Source organism: Conger conger, chromosome 5, assembly GCF_963514075.1.
Source record: "Conger conger chromosome 5, fConCon1.1, whole genome shotgun sequence".
Taxonomy (NCBI): Eukaryota; Metazoa; Chordata; class Actinopteri; order Anguilliformes; family Congridae; genus Conger; species Conger conger.
The window spans coordinates 40,861,896-40,885,516 of NC_083764.1; the positions used below are offsets into that span (position 1 = coordinate 40,861,896).

General features: G+C 44.2%; 1 protein-coding gene across 2 annotated transcripts; it reads right to left on the reverse strand.

Annotated features, from left to right (window-relative positions):
• Positions 1 to 216: 216 nt before the first annotated feature.
• Positions 217 to 23,158, reverse strand: rubcn (rubicon autophagy regulator). 2 transcript variants are annotated; one of them, XM_061242414.1, is made up of 21 exons: positions 22,925 to 23,158; positions 20,734 to 20,887; positions 20,181 to 20,264; positions 19,563 to 19,722; positions 18,917 to 19,023; positions 18,576 to 18,705; positions 17,798 to 18,178; positions 14,994 to 15,089; positions 14,598 to 14,710; positions 13,752 to 13,944; positions 12,087 to 12,191; positions 10,901 to 10,975; positions 10,072 to 10,138; positions 9,527 to 9,659; positions 8,909 to 9,054; positions 7,623 to 7,687; positions 7,092 to 7,330; positions 6,304 to 6,365; positions 4,228 to 4,381; positions 3,718 to 3,811; positions 217 to 2,813 (listed from the first exon to the last, which is right to left on the reverse strand). In XM_061242414.1, exons 1-21 carry the CDS (start codon positions 22,957 to 22,959, stop codon positions 2,662 to 2,664), a joined length of 2,745 nt encoding a protein of 914 aa, XP_061098398.1. In that variant the 5' UTR covers positions 22,960 to 23,158; the 3' UTR covers positions 217 to 2,661. The 2 variants fall into 2 exon arrangements, with proteins under 2 accessions (XP_061098398.1, XP_061098399.1); XM_061242415.1 differs by lacking the exon at positions 10,901 to 10,975.
• Between the last annotated feature and the right edge of the window lie 463 nt (positions 23,159 to 23,621).

The following is a 23,621-nucleotide window of genomic DNA, read 5'->3' on the forward strand; positions in this document are numbered from 1 at the left end:
CTGATCGCCTCAGAATTGTGGTCCGGTGCTAGAGATGGTGCGGCTTGAAGAAGGCATGTCGTTCTCATTCCGGCCACCATGAAGCGGGGTTGTGACGTTGTCCTCAGCAGTACAATGTGTTTGTGCTGTTAACAATGGAAAGTACGGAATGAGCAATGTACATTGCGCTGATTAACAATAGGTGCACAGTACAGACAGAAAAATAGCAGCAAAGGCTAACAAGGCAGAGCAATTCTTTATTGTCAATATTATTATTACAATTCAAATAATTTACAGAAATATTCAGGACGGTTCCTTGGTAGTGCACTTCATCTCAACACAAAAAAAGGCAGGTCAGTATATAAAGACAAATTTGAACTGAATTCACAAGGCTGGGGGAAAATTCAGCAGTACAGAAGAGGAAAACTGATAGCCACTGAGTTAAACAGTAATTACAGTATTTCTTAAGCAGCAATAGCATGGTGTGACACCCACTCCTAAATAATAGAGTTCAATAGATATATAGCCTGCCTCTGTCCTTTTACATAAGTCCAAGCTCTATGGATTTCTGGCGAGTCTGGTCTCACTCCTGCTCCTCTTTCTCTCACTCACACAAACACTCATGATCATCAATAGAATCACACTCATTCTACAAGGATAACAGATGGGGATTTTCCTATGCATGTCTGGTAATCCATTAAAATGGCTAACAGGCTTTAATATTGGTGCTTTACTGCTAACAATGAATGAAATCATTATGTAACAGCACACACATCAGGATCTTGATAATATCCCCACCAATGTCAGTAACACGGGTGAAATTAGTCTAAAACAGGCTATATAATAGGAATGATTTTAATATGTATGCTTTATGAGACAAAGATGCGGTAAATGGTGAAAGAATGTATTGTAGTTGGACAAATGCTCAGCCCATATTGGAACCAACAAGTTGGGACAAATAGAGCACTGGTAACATTTCCCCAACAACAACAAAACAAAACGGATCATCAGCTGCCCACAGAACAATTGTTAAAGGGATAATTCATCCTCAAAGTTAATGTTACCCATTCATTTTCTTAAGTCAAGGAACACACTTTGACTGAACAACGACAGCCTTCTGCAGTGATCTCATTAGTCCACCAAAATGGTTCCGTAAGGTCATATTTCAAAATGAATGGAAGTTGACGAGCAAAGAGGAAAAGAAAGAAGACAAAGAAGATTGCTAAAGCAATTCTTTAAAATATCTTTGAAATAATGAAAATCATTAAAATGATAATAATTTTCAAATAATATGGATGGTTGATGGAATGCAAGCATATGGAGGTCGTTATGAGTAGTCACAGCCTTATCTATTATATAGAACCTCTTAAATTATGTCATTTTCATTACAATGAATAACAAGCTAAGTGGCTAACAGCTGCATGTGCTATATTATTTGATGGGGAAAGATGAATTATTTGAAACTGTTGTACAACTGCAGATTATGCACATTAATGAGGCAAGAATCACTGTTGAAGGTATTACATAGTTACTCATTACATCGCAAGCCATATACATATTTATTTCGTTGAAGGGTGCTAAGTGATTGACCACGATGTGATGCTTTTCAGTGCATCACCAATCGACAGTTGTACTATGGTTTTAAAAAAATAAAATGTAAAACGTGCATCTGTTCAGTTAGTAATCTTCAAAGATTTTAAAGCAAAACTTTGACAAGATCTTCCTTGACAATAGACTTCCGTTCATTTTTTGGGGAACCTTTCTGACTAATACAACCTGAAAAAGACACTGCAGAGGGTCAACAAACATTTCTCACCATGAGAAAAAAAAGAAGAGCGTTAATTTTTTTGGGTGACCTATCCCTTTAACCTCTACAGTCTGATGAAGCACTTTCCCACCCCTTGTAGTCTTAAACAGTGCAATGGAAATAAAATGCAGCAACACAGCATTTAAAAAAAAAAAAAAAAAAAAATTCCAAAAGTGCACGCCAAACATTCAAGCATCGATGCAGTCTGGCCAGAACTGACAGACGTAAACAGGAAGAGAATCTCCAGGAATCTCCTTAAGTGCACTTCTCTCTCTCGCACACACATAATCACACTCTTTTCACGCGCTCTTCACCAATCTTTCTCGGTTAGCCGCAATAGCAAGCCTCAAACAATCCTACAGCGCAGCTTAAAAGGGCTTATGTAGGCTTGGGGTTGAAATATTACACATCTTTAGCATGGTCATAAGAGAACGGATAGTCTCAGTGATTCAGCGGGCCAAATGTAGCATCACTGTGCAGCCATTTTCTTTGAGGGGGGGGGGGGGGGTCGTCTTGAGAAAAAGAAGCTGAATCCTTGTTCACACTAACGATCTAATTGCACGGATCTGGAAGCAAAAACGGGATAAAACAAAAAGTTCACATCCCACTGGATCAGCAACGCAAAAAACGCATGTCTAATTACGTCCTTTGAGATTTGGAATACTAAAGCAAGCGACTGCACCTCACAAGAAGCGTGTAATATTCCTACCGCAGCCGACCTTAAGCCCTGGAAGCCGGCGAATCCCTTGGTCGAGAACGCGCGTTTCAGCCAGGGGGAGGGCCCACTGTCCAGGATTGGGGAGGGAAATGAGGAGTGGCAGAGGGGTGAGGAGTGTCCGATTGCGCCTCCCTCCCGGCCCTCCGTCTCTCCTTCCCTACGAGCTCCCTCCTCCCTCGTCCTCCTCGTCTTCTTCCTGCTTGTCCATGATCTTCCGCGCCAGCCTCTCCCGCCTCTCAGCTAGCCGCCGGCAACGCGGGCACTCCTTACCGCCTTTGAAGCATCCTCTGTGGTAGCACGCCTTGCAATCTGAAAGAACAAGGTTTATACCCACAGAACAAGGTTTATACCCCACTTACCCCGAAGCTCTCGCTTGTCCAGACTGCCAAGCTCAACCTTAGCTCCCCAGTGGTGGGACAACCTCCCCAATCCGATAAGAACTTCTCACTCGCCGCCCATTTTCCACCGCAGTCTGAAAACCCACATCTTCACGCTGTACCTTGACTCCTCTGCCGGAGTCCCCTATTCAATTGTCACTTGTTTACACCGGTCTCAATCTTTAGCCCCTTGTTAGCATTTTGTACTTTAATCTAGAGCTGTTGAATTTGCATTTGTTCTGGTACTGTTGTTCCCGCCCTTATTACGTCTGGACTTGGCCTTTTATTCAATGCGTACTTGACTTATGTTGATGGCTGTACAACCTTCTCCGTCCTGTTCTGTGACCTTGGCATGTGCTTTTTTTTGTATGTTGCTTTGGATAAAAGCGTCTGATTAATAACATTTAATGATGCAAAAGTATCTTAACGCACATTATTCACAAATACATGGTGTTTGAATGTACACGTTTAGACATTAACCAAATTATTTTAGCCATCGGTGCTGTTGGCAAGTAAAGTACAGTAGAGTCTCAGAGATCCGAAAGTCAAAATGTAAAAGTCCAGTCAACTGAACAGGGAATAGAATTGGAAGTATAACATTAATATAAAACAATGACGCCTGAATTCAATAGAACACCTTTGGGATTTGGTAGAACAGGAGATTCGCAGCAAATGACATGCAATCATGTCAACATGGAACAGAATCTCAAAGGAACATTTTCAACATCTTGTGGAATCCATGCCACGAAGAACTGAGGCTGTATACCACCCAGGTCCTAATAAAGTGCTCAGTGTGTATATGCTACCCAGACCACCAGTCAGAAGAGGGAGCTCACCTTCACAACGCCGGCATTTATTCAGCTCAAAGGGGAAGATGATGTCCTTGTCATTGCCACAGAACTCGCAAACAAATCCCTTTGCTTGGCAGAGCTGTTGAAGACACAGTGCAGAAGGCAAGGTATTTGTATGTCTGTGGCGTCTTGAGTGTGACAGCATGCGTGTGTGTGTTTGTGTGCTCACGTGTATGTGGTATCTTGGGTGCAAAGGCATGAACTCTATGTCTGTGTGGTGCGTGTGGGTGTGGCATGTGGTATTTTGCCTGTCATGACGTGTGTGTGTGCGTGTGTGTGTGTGTAACGTGCAATGTGATGTGGCGTGTAGTATCTTCAGTGGCGTGTGTGTGTGTGTGTGTGTGTGTGTGTATGGCATCTTCAGTGCAATGTGTGTGTGTGTGTGTGTGTGTGTGTGTGTGTGTGTGTGTGTGTGTGCGTGTGGGGTATGCAATGTTTTGTGTGATGTTTTGCATGTGTGTTTGGCGTGTGGTATCTCTGTGTTAGTCTCCTCACCACACAGCCCCCAACGTGCACGGAACCCAAATGCAGCAGCTGTCTCAGCCGGGGGGCCAGTTCTCCGCGGTACACAGTACCGAGGTCGTTAAGGGAGAAGAGGTGCATGTCCTCGGTCAGGTGACCTGGAATGCTATCAAACTGGTCCAGCACCCTGAAGGCACAGCATAGGAAGAGATCAGGGAGGGAAGATTAGGGCCGTGCGATATGACAATCTTAGACTGCGTATTCATCCAAGATCTGCCTTTACAGAGAGATCGGAAGTATCGTGCCTAGACCTGGGTTAAATACGTAATCGTATTGGATTAAAAGGCTTTTCTACGGTAATTATTCAAATATGTTTGAAAAAGTTATTTGGCCTGTTTGATTTTCTGTTATTCTTTCGCTTAAATGTTATAAGCAGTGTTTGTTTTCCTTCAAATATCCCTTTTCTTAAAATGATGCAAATGGAGTACTGCAGTATACAGTCCCCTCCAAAAATATTGGAACAGCAAGGTCAATTCCTTTGTTTTTGCTGTACACTGAAGACAATCGAGTTTGAGGTCAAAAGATGCACATGAGATAACACACCTGATTTTCAGCTTTTATTTCCTGGTATTTTTATCTAGATTTGTTATACAACTTAGAACACCACCGTTTGTATCAGACCACACAGTTTTTAGATGAGCAAAAGTATTGGAACATGTGACTGATAGGTGTTTCTTGTTTCCCAGATGTGTCCTGTTAGATTGATTAACAATAAATAGTTCTGAAAGTCTATATTTTAGCCTTGGGTTTTGCCTGTGAAGACTGCATTTTTGTTCAAAAAGATAAACCATCATGAAGACCAGAGAGCTGTCTTTTGGAGAAAAGCAAGCCATTTTGAATCTTAGAAAAGAGGGGGTTGCACAAGAATTGAGAATAGCTTGTACAACTTGGAATGTCATGAAAAAGAAAGAAACCGCTGGCGTACTGAGCAACAGACATCAAACAGGTCAACCAAGGAAAACAACAGCAGTTGATGATAGAACAGTGAGAGCTGTGAAGAAAAATCGACAAAACATCAGTCAGTGACATCACAAACAATCTCCACAGGGTAGGGGTGAAGGTATCTCAATGAACCGTTCGAAGAAGACTTAGAGAGCAGCAATATAGAGGCTATACCACGAGATGCAAACCACTCATCAGTAGTAAGAATCGGAAGGAGAGATTACAATTAGCAAAAAAGTACAGAGATGAGCCACAAAGGTTCTGGAACAAAGTTTTATGGGCTGATGAGACCAAGATTAACCTCAACCAATGTGATGGAGAAAGAATGGATCTGCTCATGATCCAAAACATACAAGCTAATCTGTGAATGTGTCCAAACTAATTGGGAGGAACTTCATCATGCAGTAAGACAATGACCCAAAACACACTGCCAACACAACAAAGGACAAAAAGTGGAAGGTTTTAAACAGGCCAAGTCAATCACCAGACCTTAACCCTATTGAGCATGCATTTCACCTCCTGAAGAGGAGATTGGAGGGAAAACCCCAGCGAAACAAACAGCAACTGAATGAGGCTGCAGTAAAAGCCTGGAAACGCATCACAAAAGAAGAATGCAACAGTTTGGTGATGTCAATGAGTCGCAGGCTTGATGCAGTTATTGCAAGCAAGGGATATGCTACCAAATATTAAGTGTTATTTACTTTCATTTACTTAAATAATCTCAGTCCCAATACTTTTGCTCACCTACAAATGTGGGGGTCTGATACCAAAGGTGCTATGTTCAAAGTAGTTTAACACATCTAGGTGTAAATACCAGGTAATAAAAGCTGCAATTCTGAACTTGTCTCATGTTAATCTTTTTATCTCAACCCCAAATGTATTCAGCATACTGTATTGCAAAAACCAAAATATTGGCCTTGCTATTGCAATACTTTTAGAGGGGACTGTATACAGTCTATAATTACCAGTTTGGTTGCACTGTTCAGAATAGAAATGGAAAAAATATTAAGTTACATGAAAATAACTGTGATCCATATTGTGAATTGTGATATATCTCCAGCAACCACAGTAACAAACCATTCAGAGAGCCTACAATAAGGTCCTTACTCTTTAGCCAGGCGGCAAGTCTTGAACAGGTTCTTCATGTGATATAGCTGCACCCTCAGCACCTGACAGAGATAAGATACGGCTGAAAGATAGAATAAACCCTGCAGTAAACATTACTCAGTATTGGCATCTGTGTGAACCCTTCTGTGAGGAATCCCGAGATGAAAAATATGTAACACATCATAAGCACGTCATAGGTTCATATAACAAACCATCAGGGTAGGCACAGCCAGTACCACATAAAATTAAATGACCAAGTATGATAAAATTATGATTTTTGTACCTCTGTAAAGGTTACCCACAGCACCCCTTTCATACCATCTCACTGCATGTTACTGATATTCAAATTGAATTATTCATATTTAAATAAAAAAAACATGGTTTAAAAGTCACTGAGAACTACAACCCCCTAAAGAAAGACAAATTCTGTACCCTTTTCCACAGTTTCTTTCATCACTGCTTGAATAATTTCAGGAAATACTTGCTTTCAAACTACAGCTGACTGAAACGGGTTCAGACAGGAAATTGCAGTGAATCCTCTGCAAACAGTTATTTTAAAACAGCGGTAGGCCTACTATGACTTAACAACCAATTCTGCAACCAAAGCCAACCTCTCCGACATCCCATGAAACCCACAAAGTATCCAATCAAAGCAGTTTCATCATCTATTCGGTACCAACTGCACCTGGTTTCCACCCACATTTAGCCTTGTGCTAACTACACAGAAGTTCTCCCACTTTCGGATCTTCCTATACAATCTGGTCGGGGCAACGCAGCCCTCATCATACCCGCACGGTCTCCAGTGCCTTGACCTTCCTGTAGAGGGCGCTGTTGATGTCATTGAGGTTGAAGAGGGGATCTCCGGCGATCTTGCCCAGCAGGTCTCGGGCGAAGTTGCTGACGTAGTACTTGCTGAAGTCCCACTTCCTGAGCACCCGCCCGGGCACCACTGCCTGGGCATTCTCGTGGCAGCACTGGCAGAAGTATCGTCCCAGGTACTCACAGTATCGCAGCCTCTTTATGTAGTCTGCACGCAGGAGGACATAACATTACATTACATTACATGAAAGACGCTCTTATCCAGAGCGACGTACAGTTGATTAGACTAAGCAGGAGACAATCCTCCCCTGGAGCAATGCAGGGTAAAGGGCCTTGCTCAAAGGGCCAATGGCCGTGCGGATCTTATTGTGGCTACAGCGGGAATCGAACCGCCGACCTTGCGGGTCCCAGTCATGTACGAAACGCGTACACACAATTCAGCAGCAGGAAGGTAGATTCGGTATCGCTCCTCTCCTTCTGTGAATCCCGTAACCCCTCACCTGGGTCGACGCGGATGCCGCAGCCAGCGCACCGGTAGTTCTGTTTGGCCACAATCACCTTTCTCCTAAAGGGGGAGAGAGAAGAGGAGACCAGAGAGAGTGAGAGACCAAATATCATCCATCGATCAAGTATGAGAGATTTCACGGCTGCTGTGTAGCTCGTCCAAAGCACTGTTCTACTGCATGGATGGGCCCACGGTCTGGGAATCGGCCGCTGTTTCCCAGAAACATTCTAACTCTTTTCTCCATTACGGTAAGAATTCTTCAGTCTACTATAGAGATTTTCCATTGTGTACCAGGCCCTTTGTGATTGCTGAGATCACCAGTGCTCGCTATTCTTAATGATACGGCATGTGGAAAATGTTTAACGCAACATAATGAAGAGGCAATTCAGCCCAGGAATGCTTGCATTTTACTACCACTGAAGTGTACCTACTGCTTAGTTTGCCTAAAAGCGAAATAGTATCTAGCAATGCGTCATGCCTGGTCTTGAAAGCCCCCAAGTGTTTATGCCTCAACTGCATGTCCTGGCAAGCTATTCAAGACAGTGACCACTCTCTGTTTGGAAAAAATATTTCCCAATGACTGTTATCCTTTGCCAATTTCCAAATGATTTTGGTACGCCTAAGCTTTGGCCCATGTCTTATGTTTTTTTCTTATTTCTCAGCCTCATAATGGCTTCTTTGACTTCATTGTCACAACTCTGGTCCTCATGTTGACAAATGGCAATAACAGACAATGAAAAGGCAATCAAAAGCTCTTATTCCAGTACTAAGGAAATGATGAACACACCAGACTAAACAGAAGCATGTGTGAAGCCACTTGTCCCAAACATTAGGGTGTTCTGAGGGGGCCAACGTCTAACTGTTGTGATTTCTACATGGTGAAACCAAAACATATTTAAACATTTTAAGCTGAGAATCTGCACTTAACCACATGCAAACGGTTTGATTACAAACATGTATACATACACACAAACACATATACCCACAAGCATTATGCAAATCAGGCAGAATGTGCCATGTAGCACATCAGCATTTCCGGTATGTGTGTAAACATTAAATTTGTGTGTGCATAAGGTGAGACCGTCTTCTTTATTCGTGTGTGTATACTTGCGCACAAACAGACTAAATATTTTCCCCAAAAGATTCATATTTTACCTCACAAACACTATCAAGAAATAAGTTCCTATTGGCACCTTGTACTCAAATTCCTGCAGGACCTGAGAGAATTTGGAGAGAATCATGAACTGTGACCGGCCACTCCTGTCTCCTCCCATGACTCACTTGGGTGCCGGGTGGATGTTGAAGATGATCTGAGGTCTGGGCGGGGCCCACTCCAGGTTCCCTCTCACCCGGATCCGCAGCTTGTAGATATCAGCGTGCTCACCGTCGTCAGGGGAGATGGGTAGTGAGTCGGGGATTGGAAGGAGCTGGAGGTAGGTGGGAAAACCAGACCTGTTATTAGCTGCATTATAAGTCTCAATTGCTTTGTTCTTGGAGTGGGAGGGCATTCTGTTTATACAATACATTATTACTTTATTCACCCCTTCAAGGGCAATTCAATTTTGGGCCAGGAGAGAGAAAGTACAAAGATTTTAAATAGATTACAAATTACATCCAATATACACATTTAATTTGCAATTATGGCTCGTCTCTGAGCACAGCCTATACTCACCTATGATTGTATTATTATTATTATTATTATTATAATATACTTTATTTAAACTCGATAGCATCATTGGTGAAGACATTAAAATGAAAAGAAAACATTAAAATGACAGACATCTTTTCGTGATGGTCGAGTGGTGAACATCACGACAACAAACATCTGAGTCAATCATATATGACCAGTCACTTGCAAGCGAGAGTGAAAAGCCCTTCTCTCGTGACAGCGCCCCCTACCTTCTGGGGGGCGTCGTGCTCCGGGACCAGCCAGTCCAGCTCAGAGGCAGCTGGCAGCTGCATGCCCTCAAACTGCCTCAGCAGCCCCATGGCGACCGACTCGGCCGAGTTGGACTGCAGGAAGGAGTGGGAGCTGCGGGAGACAGCGGTCACGCCCGTTATGGAGGGGACTGTACAAACTCAGAATGTACTACTTCAGTCAATAACATGGGAGCTACCCAACAGACCTGGGAGAAATGTGTATCCCTGAGACTTTCCAATGAACCAACAAAAAACACTACATTCCTGTAAGCAACAAAATGACTAGATTCGTATAAATTAATTTTGTTCTTAATCTTGTTGAAAATAAAATCGTACTTTTAAATATTAGGAATTTTTATGCTCCCCCATTTCTGGGATGGAACATGATGTATAATTTATCACTCCCTATAGTTAAAGCAGACGTCCCAATATTAGTGCATTTTCAGAAACTTCTTTAAGGTGCGTGACCCGAAACATTCTGTAATGCACCAGAAAGTACTGTAGTAAAGAAACAAAGAACTCACACTGATGCTGAGCTTAGGAACGACCTGCTAGTGTCGGCGCACGTCACGCTGCGCTTGATGTCAGCATCTGGGTGGAGGCAAAGAAAGAAAGAGAGAGAAAGAAAGAAAGTGGTCGAAAAGGGAGCAACAAACAGTGAAAAGGTCAAATTTTGAGTGCCAGGGTGAGATCGCTTTTCTAACTTGCTAATGTGTCTCTTCTGCAGCACAAGTAGCCAGTGATAGGACTGATTTAGCAGAAAGAAAAAAGGCCAGTGGCACGACTGATTTAGCAGAACGAAAAACAGTGTTACAACATCATGCAGAGGCTGATGCTAAATTAAGAAAAGAAGGAAAGGAAATGAATGAATGAATGAAACCATAACGTTTCAAACTGCTGGGACTACCCTACGCCACACACATGCAAGCACGTGCACAAACGCGAACCCCCAAGAGGTGGAAGATACAAGTTCAGAAAGCAAAAGTAATCCGCAGTATTTTGTTCCAATCACCTGAATTTGCCAATTAGCGAAACTATTCAGCCAGGAAGTAGAACGAATTCATAAAATCAGCTGGCTGAGTTCAAGGGAGGAAGAAACGCATGGCAGAACTTTGACTTTCCGACCCAAGGACTTTCCACCTCCGAAACCCGCAGGCAAACTAACATGCTAGTACAGAGTTCTAGAGTACCACAGCCCCTACCCCTTCCCTTTGTATTGCAACCTCTACACCCACTCAGGAAAAGCTGTTAACATGAGCACATTTTCAAGGGGAGACCGACCGATGCTCTAGGAGAGAAGCGGTAAGCCCAAACACACACCAGAAACCCTTCCCCGACTCCTTCCTTAGATACCTGAGAAAAGGGAGGCGAGTGACAGAGACAGCCCGTTCCGAGACATCACCATCAGGGACCCGCCCTCACTGTCATCTGAGGGACAGAGACACTGCTAAAGACACACTGCAAGCCACCCCCCACACACCGTGCTTATTGGACAGGTGCCGAGGACACGCTCACCAACCACACCCGTGCCCCGACTTCATTGGGCAGGCGTTGAGGACACCTTATCACCCGCCCGACCCCATTGGGCAGGAACACAAGCAACAGTGGAAGGTTAGATTAAACATCTGAACAGAAAGTCAACATACTGCCCAGGCCCAGAAACTCCAACTTGGACATACACTCAGTGGCCACTGTATTAGGTTACATTAATGGATAGCTTTGCCCCATTTTTATCCCCCTTTAAAAGTGCTTATTCCACATGTCTCATCTACTTCACTACACCCGAGTGAAAGTAACCTATATCATGGCAGTCCTGGTATATTTCACCACTTTCACAGACAGCAAAAGGTACCAGACAAAAAGTGGGCTGCTAATTTCAGAGTTTAGTATTTAGAATGAATAAATTCAGATAGAATTTTGAAGTCCCATAGGAAAGCACTGATTTGTATTGCATCCGTGTTAGTCTTAAGTTTTAGTTTTAGAATTTCGCTCGTTTAATCAGTTGTCAAGCAGAAAGACACAGCAATCTAATCTAATGTCCAACAAAGCCCTGTAATTAGAGGTTCTTGATTTGCATAAAACTACAATTGGCCCAAACTTCTTTGGAATGAGAACGCATACTGCAGGATCAAGAGCTAGTATTTATACAGTGCAGCATCTGAGATTTCTGACCACTGCACTACGTTCACTGAACAAAATCCTCTGCAGCGCAGTTGAGTCTATTCTCTCAGCTATTGCTAAAACACGTTGCATTTACATTTTCACCCCCTCCCTCCCTCCCTCTCTTCCCCAGCTGTATGGAGGGAATGAATGGGTTACAGGTCAACAGTCCATTTGACACGTCTCACAGCGGTCATGGGATGGGGCTTTGCAAATAACACATGCAATGGACAAGACTGCCATACACAAAGAGCAAAATGGGAGAGGCCGTTTTTTTCCCACAGTCAGTTTGTGAAGCAATGAAACCGCAGCCGGCAGGGAGCTCCCCTCCTGGCCTCCGCCAGGTAAACTGCGCTTGTGATCCCCGCCCCTTAGATACCTCTCAGCTCGCACTCCTCCACCTCCTCGGCCGAGCCGGAGTCCGACAGCCGCATGGAATTCTGGGAGCTCCGGCCAGACTCCCCGCTGTCAGTGGAGTGGAAAACTGCGGAAGGAGAGAGAGAAAAAAACACACTCCTGACATCGTCATCAAGGAAACGGCTGGATAGCAGGCAGAGGAAGCAGAGTTTGGGGATGTCACGGAAGGGGTTGAGGTCAGTCACAAGAGAAAGATGACAAAAAAGTTTAATTGGCAGTCAGGCCAGTCAAATGATACAATGTACCAATTACACACATTGTACTAGTTAGTGTACATGCAGTAGGACTAGGCGATAAATTATCACTCTAAAATTAACCAGGAAAACTTTTTGTGCATTATGTTGTGTCTGTTTTCATAGGCCTATACGACAGTTCAGATGTTGAGGTATGCATGAACAACCAAGCAAGAAGGACACCAGGATGAGCCGAGCCAATAGCAACAGCAACAGGCCTCCGAGGATGAGGAAATTGTTGCAAAGAAAGGCCACTCGACTAAGTTAAATACAAAATAAATAAAATAAATAAATAAACTGATATGCCTATCCCTCTGAAACTGCGTGATGGGAGCAAGGTTCAGGCAAGGTTCAGAGGGAGCGGCACAATCAAAGGAAAATCAAGGTACCTTTACCGCAGACCATAAAACAAACTGTTTCATGAATTTCTCCACGTACTTTATGCATTTCATTTTTCTGATACTGCCAGAACAGTCTCTAGGCCTGCTCTAAACTTCCAGCTCACCCCTTGTGTGCTTTTCTGGTCAATAGCTTTCAGTTCCTCTATAACTGACATTGCTCTTTATAACCAACACTCATTGGCCAAATTGCTTATGACCTTTACAACTCGCAATGTTTCCCTTTTTAAGAACGCAAGGTAAGCAGAATTATTTCGCCAGCAGTCAACTACAGACATGGCACATTTATTTCTGTTGCATTATTAATGCTGTGTCTTGTTATGCTGCTTCTATTGGAAAGAAACTAAAACGTTCAAATGAGATTTAAATGAACATAAACCTGGTTTTATTATTGATGAACTGTTAAAGCAACTTATAGGTACAACACATTAGACCATGAAAAAAAGTGTTAGAGACGTCACAAGAGAATGGCCAGACTGGTCAAAGCTGACAGGAAGGTGACAGTCACGCAAATAACCACACACAACAACAGTGGTATGCAGAAGAGCATCTCTGAACACACAATGCATCATAACTCTAAGTGGATAGGCTACAACAGCAAAAGTATAAAAAATAAGTCTAATAAATACTTAATAAAGTGCTCAGTGAGTGTATATTGAAAGTACACAACTATATATATATATATATATATAAATATATGAATTTTTTTTTGGGGGGGGGGGCAGTGGGTTTGAGGAGGAACGGTCTAATTGAGACGAGATGTCTTGGAGACGGCGTGTCGCAAGATCCTATTGGGCCACCGAGGGACGGGGTCGTAAGGGGGTGTATCCCCAGCTAGCACTAATTGGATTAGATAAGGTATAATTGGCTACGAAATTGGGAGAAATGGGGAAAAATTGGAAAAAAAGAGAAAATAAATGAATATATTTTTGACGCGTGAGTCGTAGAGGACGCAGCAGCTGACTGGCAGAGCTGTTGGGAGCGGGCGGCCCTCACCGTGCTGCGGGGGCGCTCCGGGCTGCAGCCGAACGCTGCGGATCTGCTGTCTGCGCAGACGGATCTTCTGCTTCAGCTGCTGGATCTCGCAGTCGCTGTCATCATCCTCCTCCTCCTCCCGCCGACGCAGGTTGCACTTCATCAGCTCGATGGCGGCAATGAGCGACTCAGATATGCTGAAGTGGGCGTTCTCCTGCGGGGGGCGCCACCACAAGGGGGTGAGGGTGGGGGGTCAGGGTTATGATTTAATGATTAACGCTTAGACGTTAAAGCAGGGATACTCAGTTCCGGCCCCTTTTAAGGTCAGGACTACCGCCGGTTTTCTCTTCTGTCAGGTAGTCACGTAGCCAAGTAATGTCGCAGATTAGCCAGAGCCAGAGCACGATTTTAAGAGAACGTTCCATTTAGTTTGCCAAAAACACCCATTTAATAGAAATGGAGGCGATGGTCTAACAATGCTAGCTAGCCGATTAGCTGTAATTTCTTTTAAAGGTAAGAACAAATATTACATTCATTAAAGTGCATTATAATAGCCAAATGATTGCCAAATTACTTTTGTCCTCTTGGCATCATCCCTGCTGTTTTTGTTTGCCGCAAACTACCTTTTCAAACTGTTAGCTAACATTTGAGGCGAACAGAAAAAAAAAGTGTGAATACATTGGCGAACATTTGCTAATGTATGCTAACGTTTACTACGTTTGCAGTCTTGAACGCACATCAGGTTTAAATCAGTCCTGATTAGGGGGAATAAAAACCAACAGTACTACTGGCCCCAAAGGCCAGACCGGAGTATCCCGGCATTTAGGCCTCGGGGCCTCTGTGGTCCGAGTGCTCACGCCCGCTCACCTTCTCCAGGTCTGCACAGCTGCCGAAGTCCTGCTCCGAGAGGTAGCTGATGAGGCTCTGCCCCTTCGAGGGCCTTCGGAACAAGCCGTCGGACATGCTGCTCTGACAGCCATCTGGGAGACCGACACACACACACACACACACACACACACACACACACACACACACACACACACACACACACACACACACACAAACATACATACACACACATACACATATACACAATGAGGAAACAATACTTGAAAGCAATACCATATAACAATTTGGTTTTATTGAACAAACCACTGACTGGGTCTAAATGACAGAAATGGATCCACTTCCTTGTGGACTGGAATGTGATAAGTGACAATGTGAACAGTGGCAAGCTTCAGTAGGCTGCAGACATGTACTAACCTGACTCCATGTACAGAGAACTGGCTGTACTGCTGCCACTGCTCAGCGGAGAGAAAGCCCCGCAATCCTTCACCCTACAAACTTCACCAACCGACTCTGAGACACACACACACACACACACACAACGTGGGTCAATTACTGATGTTACGCAAAATACTAGCTTAACCTACAATGAGGAAAAAGCCTGGTATGAATTACACACGTTTTGTGATCAGATGACTGGGATGAACACCTAGACAAAATGTGACACTACCATTACTGGATGAAGGAGTACATCAACGGAGAACAAATTAAAATAAAATAATGAAATTGAAAAAAAAAAAAAAAAAAAAAAAACATTCACAAATGAACCAAAGGTACGCATCTGGAATGACAAAAATGACAAACTTGCTTGGCCAAGGGGAGTACCTTCACTTCCTGATACCCCTAACTCCCCACCCAGGCCCCAAAGCCAATCAAATTAAAGCTAAAAAATGTCACCGTGACATTGCGATGCATTATCTGACAGTGAACATGTAGGGAATAACAAAGGCTGATGGAGGAGAGTCATGCAGGGAATAAAGGGAGCAATAGATGCAGAGCGCCAGAGCACTGCCAACCTGCTACAGGATCCTCTATTATTACGCTGATTTTCCTGTGATTCCCTCCTTCATAAACGAGAGAGATGGAGAGGGAGAGAGAGGGAGAGGGAGAGAGAGGTTATAGAGACAGGACTGGGGGTTAGATGGCAAGACGTTTAAGGAAGAGAGAAAGGTTGCAGTACTAGCAAAAGAAGGTTGTTGAGTGTCGAGTAGGCTCCACACAGCTCACTCACACACGCACTCAGAAAGACTTGCATACTCGCATAATCACTCACACAGGCTTGCACCAGGATTGCCATTCTGGGTGGGCCGAATGTTTGCGAATGAAATATCCCGGGCTCCATCGGTCTCCACTCGGGGCAAAGTGTAAAGAACCCAAACGAGAGTGTCACTGATAGTTTCAAACAGACGTGGTTGTCATTTTCCCATCCAGCGATTTTGAGGTAGCACTACAGGCCAAAAGAAAGTCGAAAGTCTAATGTTACAATTGTTTTATTGTTATTTTAAAGGTGCAATAAATGAAATGCACCTACTTTTACATAGCTAAAAAGACCTGAAAACCTGAAATGTGCCATGTATGTGTGTAAGATTATTTTTTGTTTTTATTGCTGTATATTGTGCAACAATCAGGAGATCATAATATTGCAATCATTCCAGTTCAATAAAGTCCTATAAAAAAATGCATCCCTGGGATGTAGCATATTCTGATCACATTATATGTGCGGTCTATAATGAAACAAATGGCAAAATAAAACAATAAAAATAATATGTAGCCTATTGATTGGATTTGTTACTTATATTATCGTTGCCTTTTTTATAAAATGGGCTACACTTGTTATATAGCTGAGGAACTGTATTTAGCAAATAATACAAACAGCTATAAGTGGAATCTCAGTAGGTCATTAATTATATTTTTCCGCTTTCGAATGAATGTCCCCTTATTGTGACCCGTTATCACCGGCTTATTTTGAAACCTTTTTAAGTTAGGAGCAAGGAGTAGAAAGACTAAAGCTAAATAAACTTTCCACTCATTGTCTTTGCTGGCCACTTAAGCAGGTCTTGTTTTGCATCATGTTTTGATTTAATGATTATGGAAATTGCCATTTCAGTTTAACTGCAGTCTCAACCCAAATGCGGGAACTGAAAAAATCATGTTTGTTTATGTTTACCCATGTGAGTCGCTTTCTCTATCCCTTCTTCCACAGAAAAGCCCAATTTAGAAGTGAAAATAAATCAACTCTAAAGAGAAAATAAATGGTGGACATTTATTAGTAAGGATGTAACGTCACTTTGTGGTTGTCTAAGCAAAAACAAATCCAATGGGTATTAAGCTATGAATCCGAGACAACATATTTTAGTAATGTATTTAAAATAACATGGTTAATTGATACATTTTTGTAGTTGCAATACAAGACTAGGACATTTAGTAGGCTACAAAAATTATGCAATATTTACATTCTATTTCATAAACTAATTTGTGCACTGAGACACACAGAAACTTCACAGATAAACACAAACATTTCAGCCCGTGTCCTGCACCTATTAAACGATAGGCACGAGCAAAACAAACATTAGTTATTTCATTACTAAATATTGCTACTATCCCATGTAACAGACTCACTCACTCACATTGCCTCACACAGACTCATACACTCATACACTCATACACTCATACACTCATACACACACAGACTCCCCCACCCACCCAGCCATTCACTCACACAGAGACTCACTCACACAGAGACTCACTCACACAGAGACTCACTCAGAGACTCACCCACTCAGAGACTCACCCACTCAGAGACTCAGTCACTAAAAACACACACAGACTCACTCACTCACATTGCCTCACAGACTTACTCACACTCATTCACACATTCACACAGACACAGACAGACACAGACTCCCCCACTCACCCAGCCATTCACTCACACAGACTCACTCATTCACTCACTCATTCACACACTCACACAGAGACTCACTCACACAGAGACTCACTCACACAGAGACTCACTCACACAGAGACTCACTCACACAGAGACTCACTCACTCAGAGACTCACTCACTCAGAGACTCACTCACTCAGAGACTCACTCACTCAGAGACTCACTCACTCAGAGACTCACTCACTCAGAGACTCACTCACTCAGAGACTCACTCACTCAGAGACTCACCCACTTACAGATTCAGTCACTAAAAACACACACAGACTCACTCGCTCACCTTGGCTGTGCTTTTTCTGGGCGACGGCAGCGACGTCCGTGTCGGACAGCGAGCGGGTGTGACCCCTGCAGGTCCGGCCGGGCCCCCCCTGGCCTTCAGAGAAGGAGGAGCTGCGAGGCATTGCGGGCGGGGCCAGTAAGCCCTGCCGGGGCGCAGACCCCTCCCCCGGCTCGCTGGAGGTGGAGCTGGAGGAGACCCGACGCCGCCGCTGTCCCAGGTTCCCGATAGCCAGGTACTCCGGCCCGTCGTCAAAATCCCCGTCCCCCGGATCTGCCGGCGGGCTCGTCCGGACCCCCTGAGAGGCGCCGGAGTCCGTCGGCCCCGGGTCCCCGACCACACACACCCACGGGACCCCAAGGGCACTGCCTGAGAGAGGGCCACCTGAAGAGGTTTGGATTAGCCTATCAGAACTCATCCAACACAACAGTCTCTGGACCCTTACAGAACAGGTTGACTGCATGCATTTAGCTCTTCTCTAAATGCGAAGCATCACAAGCATCACGTGCACTAAAAAAATTTCGGAGGACTCTAATTCATCCCAATTAGCACAATCTTCTAATTATTTTTCCAGTTAGCACACATGAAATTTCAGGAGTAAAATCATCTGTTTCTCATTACATTTGAACAAACACAGAGCGTTTACACTTATACCGCAAACACATTGCCTGCTCAAACCCTACTTTCTGGTTCTTTCGGTCAGCTCAACCGCACCAGGCAAAATCAATCGAGCACAGAAAAGTATTGGAATCCAATCAGGGTGCTTCATGCGGACCCGTACCTGAAGGCCCCTCTCTGAGGGAGGCCCGGGAGGAGGCGAGCCGGCAGTGCAGGTCGCTATGGGCCCCTGGCAGTACATTCAGGCTCTGGCTCTTCAGCAGGCCCAAAGGAGTCTCCTTCAGGTGGGACAGCTGGGGAGGGGAAGAGGGATCAGTTGTCATGGCGATGAGAGCCCCCAACACGCAAAGCATTATGACATCAGCGGTGAGAATGACTGACAGAAGGAAAGGTCAGAGGGGCACAGAAAAACATGGGGGCAGAGACCTAGAGACGTACGCAGCGCACGGCGAAAAAGACGAACGGCAGAAACAGACAGAGAGAGTGACAGACGTTGAGACAGACCCTGCCCGTGTCAATGTGGGCCAGTAGGCGAGGGTTATTCTGCTCCACGGCCTCCAGACACTGGAACATGGCCGAAACGTGCGGTTCGCTCAGAACAAATGCCTCATCTGATAGAGAGGGAGAGAGAGAATGAGAGAGTCAGACTAAACACACCCTCCACACACAGCAAAGACACAAAGGCTATTGTGGGGCACCGCCCATGAATGGGAGAAGGAAGTGCTGAATATGCTCAATAATTCCTGCTGTACTGTAAAAAAACCCACACACAAAATCCTGCCGGGAAAAGAACGCCCACTAATCCATCCAAGCAAATGCAGTGTCTTTCCTCACTAAGGCAAAAAACAGGCACACACCAAAGAAGGTTCATGCGAGGCGCTGGCTATCAAGAAGAATTTAAAAGAAGACTCGCACACTCACTTGATGGTCCAAACATTTACAAAGCCATGAAAACGGTTGACGTTTTGACCTCAACAGTACTGACGGAGACCAACACGGTCAAAGCGTCAACCATTTCCAGGGCTCAATATATTACTTTTTGGACCATCAAGTGAGTGTGTGAGTCATTTTACCCAAACTTTGCCTTTGTGGAATCAGTGTCCCTGGTGTAAACAGTTAAAATGTCTTCTCATTGTGACATGTCTCTCACCGTTGTAGTGCTTGCGCACGTGAGCCTGGTGTCCCAGCAGGGGACGGAGCTGCACAGACAGACGGTGGATCTGCAGACTGTGCAGCAGCCAGCGCTCGGCCTTGTACCCCTCCCCCACGCTCTGCACTCCTCCGCCAACCACCGGCTCCAGCTTGTTGAACTGCAGACCGAACACACGTACAAATACAACCGAGTCAATAGCTGTTAGCTCCGTTAGCTCTTACGCTGCGTTCACACGAATCCCGGTAGGAGGTAGATGGCAGATGGCAGAACAGCAGTATTGGGACTGTACGGGGGGGAAAAAAAGGGAAAGACTGCACGGCAGCAAATAAAATATACGTGACTATGGTGATGCCGCTCGGTAATTGTACTATAATAGTGGTGGTTTCCAACATGTTACATCCTGTTTGGAACGGTAAAAAGTTCAATCATTAGAAACTCCAATGCAAGTGCCGTCTGCGATAGCCATCAACGAAGTTGTGCTCTCATCCACTAAAATGACATCAACCGGGATCCATGAGAATGCAGCATTAGCTGTACACCTCAGATCGTTTGTGGTTAAGGCTAACAGGAAACAAATCATTTTAATAGAATTTCTCAGTGTCTATGGTACAGCACCTGCTCCACATGTGGCGCCAGATGGGGGCTGATATGACGCACGCACCACACAAAGGGCCAGTAGTCCTTCTGCTTACAGAACACCTGAAACAGGGAAGAGCTCTGTCACACACTTCAATGTTACATATCACATCTACCCACTATAGCGTTACAGGCTACAGTCAAATACCTTAACGCCACTGGCCAAATTCTCATACTGTTGCGCTAAAGGTCACCGCTACACACTTTAGCACTGCGGATAGCCAACACACTGCGGGTATGAACGGGTTAAAAATGCAGTAGAGTTGTGCTCTGTAGCCAGACCTGTGTCAAATACATAATTGTATTGGATTCAAATATTTCTCTGTGCTCAACTGATCCTGCCTGGTGCAACTGAGCTAACCAAGAGGACCAGAAGGCAAGGTTTGCACTTTTTGTATTTCATAGGTTCCGATGCACCAGACAAGAAAAGTATTTGAATCCAAAATAATGACGTATTTGACCCAGGTCTGGCTGTAGTGCCACCTGAAACATTCTGGCCCCGGCCCCGGGCTGTCCGGCTGACCCTCTGTACCTGCTCATGCCTCAGACCATGACTCAGGATGTTGTTCATGTCTTTGTGGAGCCGCTGCAGGCCTCCGTAGCGTGACCACACGTTGGGGTTGTTGGTGGAAAGAAGCCCCTCCACCGTGGTCTTCAGGTTTGAGAGCAGCTTCCAGTGCTCCCGTCTGGGAAAGAGCAGGGAGGGGTCAGGGGTCAGAAGTCACATGCAGAAGCCCTGAATGCTTTTCTGACATATAAAATTGCAGGGACTGGTAATTTGAAGGAACATTTTATTTTTCCTGGCATTAAAACAAAAGCATCTTTCATTCAGTCGTGAAGTAGGCTACGGCACAGATAACAGCGGTCACATCTCAGGAACTAAAGCCAGCAGTCAGCGTCGAAGACAAACGTATTTTTGTTTTCACTGCTGAAACGAATTACTTTAATGTGTTAACAATATTCAGGAGGTTAGTGCACTCTTTCAGTGTGCTAAAATGCCTGAACTGCTTGCTGTCACGAGTTCCCATTGAGTTCAAATCAAATCACTCTCAAAATGAACAGAGGGCTTAAACTCATGTTTATGGGCACATTGTGGGGGAGCGGAAGGGCTGTCAATGTAAAGGGAAGACAAATGCACCCAGAGAGGCAAGGAAATCAGAGGTGCATACTGCCCAGAGCTTGAGATGAACAAGCTCCGGTCTCTCGACCAGAGCTGCCCAATCATGTGCTATGGAGGGTCAAGACTAGGCAGGTTTTCATTCCAGCCAACCCATGATTTCACCAATTAGTTCCCCCCTCTCTTGTATGGTATGGTGTGTTAACTAGTGACAGCAGCAGGTGCAGTTATTTGCTGGGATAAAAAAAAAATCTGCACACTCTCTGCCCTCCGTGGCACATGATTGGGTACCACTGAGCAATTAGACTGTCAGAGCTGACTCCCAGGTTAAGGGAGGGTGGAAAACCAGCACCATAATTCTAGGGCTCAATGAACACTAGATAAACAAATATACCAGGTGTTTGCCTGGGCCTGCCGGCATTGGTTGTGCTTGAGACAGGTCATCAAGAAGAGGCCATGGGGCATAATGCAAGCATTTAAACTGATACAACAAAATTGCCTTTCTATTATGCTTCCCCCAATAATTATCAATCATTAACAATACATTCCGCCTACTGGCAGACTAGAAACCGCCACTAGTTAAGTGGAATCCATGTGCAAAAAGCTAACTGAAGTTAGGTGAATAAATAACTTGGCTAGCTTACTTGTGGTAGCTAGCTAGATAACAGTGTTAGCTAGACCAGGGGATTTCAAATTACTTCCTTGTGACTATGTGTGCTGGTTTTCATTCCTACCACGGTTGCACTTGTCTTGCAACCTCTGAACCATAATGAGCGGCTAATGCTCACTTAAGGATATCTCCTTAAATCAAAATTTGTCAGAAACAGCCATGTAGATTGCTTGAGTTTTTTTTTTTTTTTTTAAACGCTGAATGTGTTTCTACACATAGACATGAGTAAAGCTGCATTGCTTTGGAATAAGTGAGAGAAGTTCAAAATTGTTTAGAGCTAAAATAAATACATGTTTTCAACAACCGCAATTAGTCAAGATATTGGGCGTGACAAAAACCACCACGCAGTTTGAAATAGGGCGAATGATAGGTGTAACTAAGTACTTTTAATTGGTAGTTGATGTAGAGACCATGAAATTGTTGGCTAAGTTAGCTAACTAATGTAGCAAGCAATTTATGATGCATAAAGCCTCACATAAACTGGTTAACGTCAACCAGATAACGGTAATCGTATTAAAATGAAATAGCTAGCTATAAGCTAGCTAGCTAGGTTAGTTAACCAACAAATAGCTGATGGGTAAGTTACCAAAGTAGTTATCACACCGAGGCTACTAGTCTAAACATTTCAGACTGAGTGTTGTAGCTAGTTGTCGTATACTGATAATGTGGTTAACATAGCTAAAATAACAACAATGTAACAGTAGCTTGCTACAGTTACCGGCGTTGGTCTCGTAGCTTGCGAATTTAGCTAGCAAATTTGGCTAGCTCTAGCAATATCTGCTCTCTAATGACGTTGCCCGACATGAAACACAAATTCGATATATAGTCTATAGATCTATAGCTAGTCAGCTAGCGTTTGCTGGAGAACCTATCCCACCGTGGAAAGTTAACAGGCTTGGAAAAGGCGTAACGTTAAGCAGACACAGATTTACTCACCTGCGCTCTCCGGCCTCTGCCTCGGTTATCTCCATGACTGGCGATCTGCCGATACCACAACAAATTAGAGTAGGAACCGAATTTCACCTCCCCCTTCGCGACAGGGCCCAGTTACCGTAGTTGAGCTGCCAACATTGTTTAACTAGTCAGCTGAGCTAACTATCGAACGTTAATCTGCTTCACCCCTTCGATTGCGTCTGTCTCTCTCTCTAACTTCCGTACAGCGACCAGTTTCCTTGCCGTTTTCCGATCGAGCTGTCACTTTCAGAAAGCACCACCCCAGGGGACCAAGGATTGACATTCCCCCTGAAGCTCACAGGCTCCAGTGGTTACCAGAGGAACTGCAGTTTATTAATTAATTAATTTACTGTTATTAATTGAAGTCCGTTCAAAACTATGACTTTACCCTGGCAAAACTATATTGTTTTGGACAGTACTTTTGAATTCCAAAATATCTTCACACTAAATTAATTACTCGCCAGGTACGGAATTGTCCAATTGTCTTTCATTCTAACGCCCCTTCACGTTTAAGTACACAGTGCGCATGCTCACATGCCAAAAAGCCCCATTGCGCATGTTCTGGTCCCAAAAAGCCCCATAGCCAAATATGGCAGCCTCAATGAACTGGCTTCATGCGCCATTGAGCAGCTCGCATAGGAATCCATGGAACCCGTAAGCGGAAGCTGTCTCAAGTTCA

Excerpts from the sequence above, each read along its gene's own strand:
- rubcn (XM_061242414.1), bottom strand. The coding sequence starts at position 22,959 with ATGGAGATAACCGAGGCAGAGGCCGGAGAGCGCAG. Across the intron at positions 19,024-19,562 it reads CGTGCGCAAGCACTACAACG|ATGAGGCATTTGTTCTGAGC; the intron begins GTGAGAGACATG and ends CCTCTCTATCAG. Across the intron at positions 3,812-4,227 it reads TGCACGTTGGGGGCTGTGTG|CTCTGCCAAGCAAAGGGATT; the intron begins GTGAGGAGACTA and ends TGTCTTCAACAG.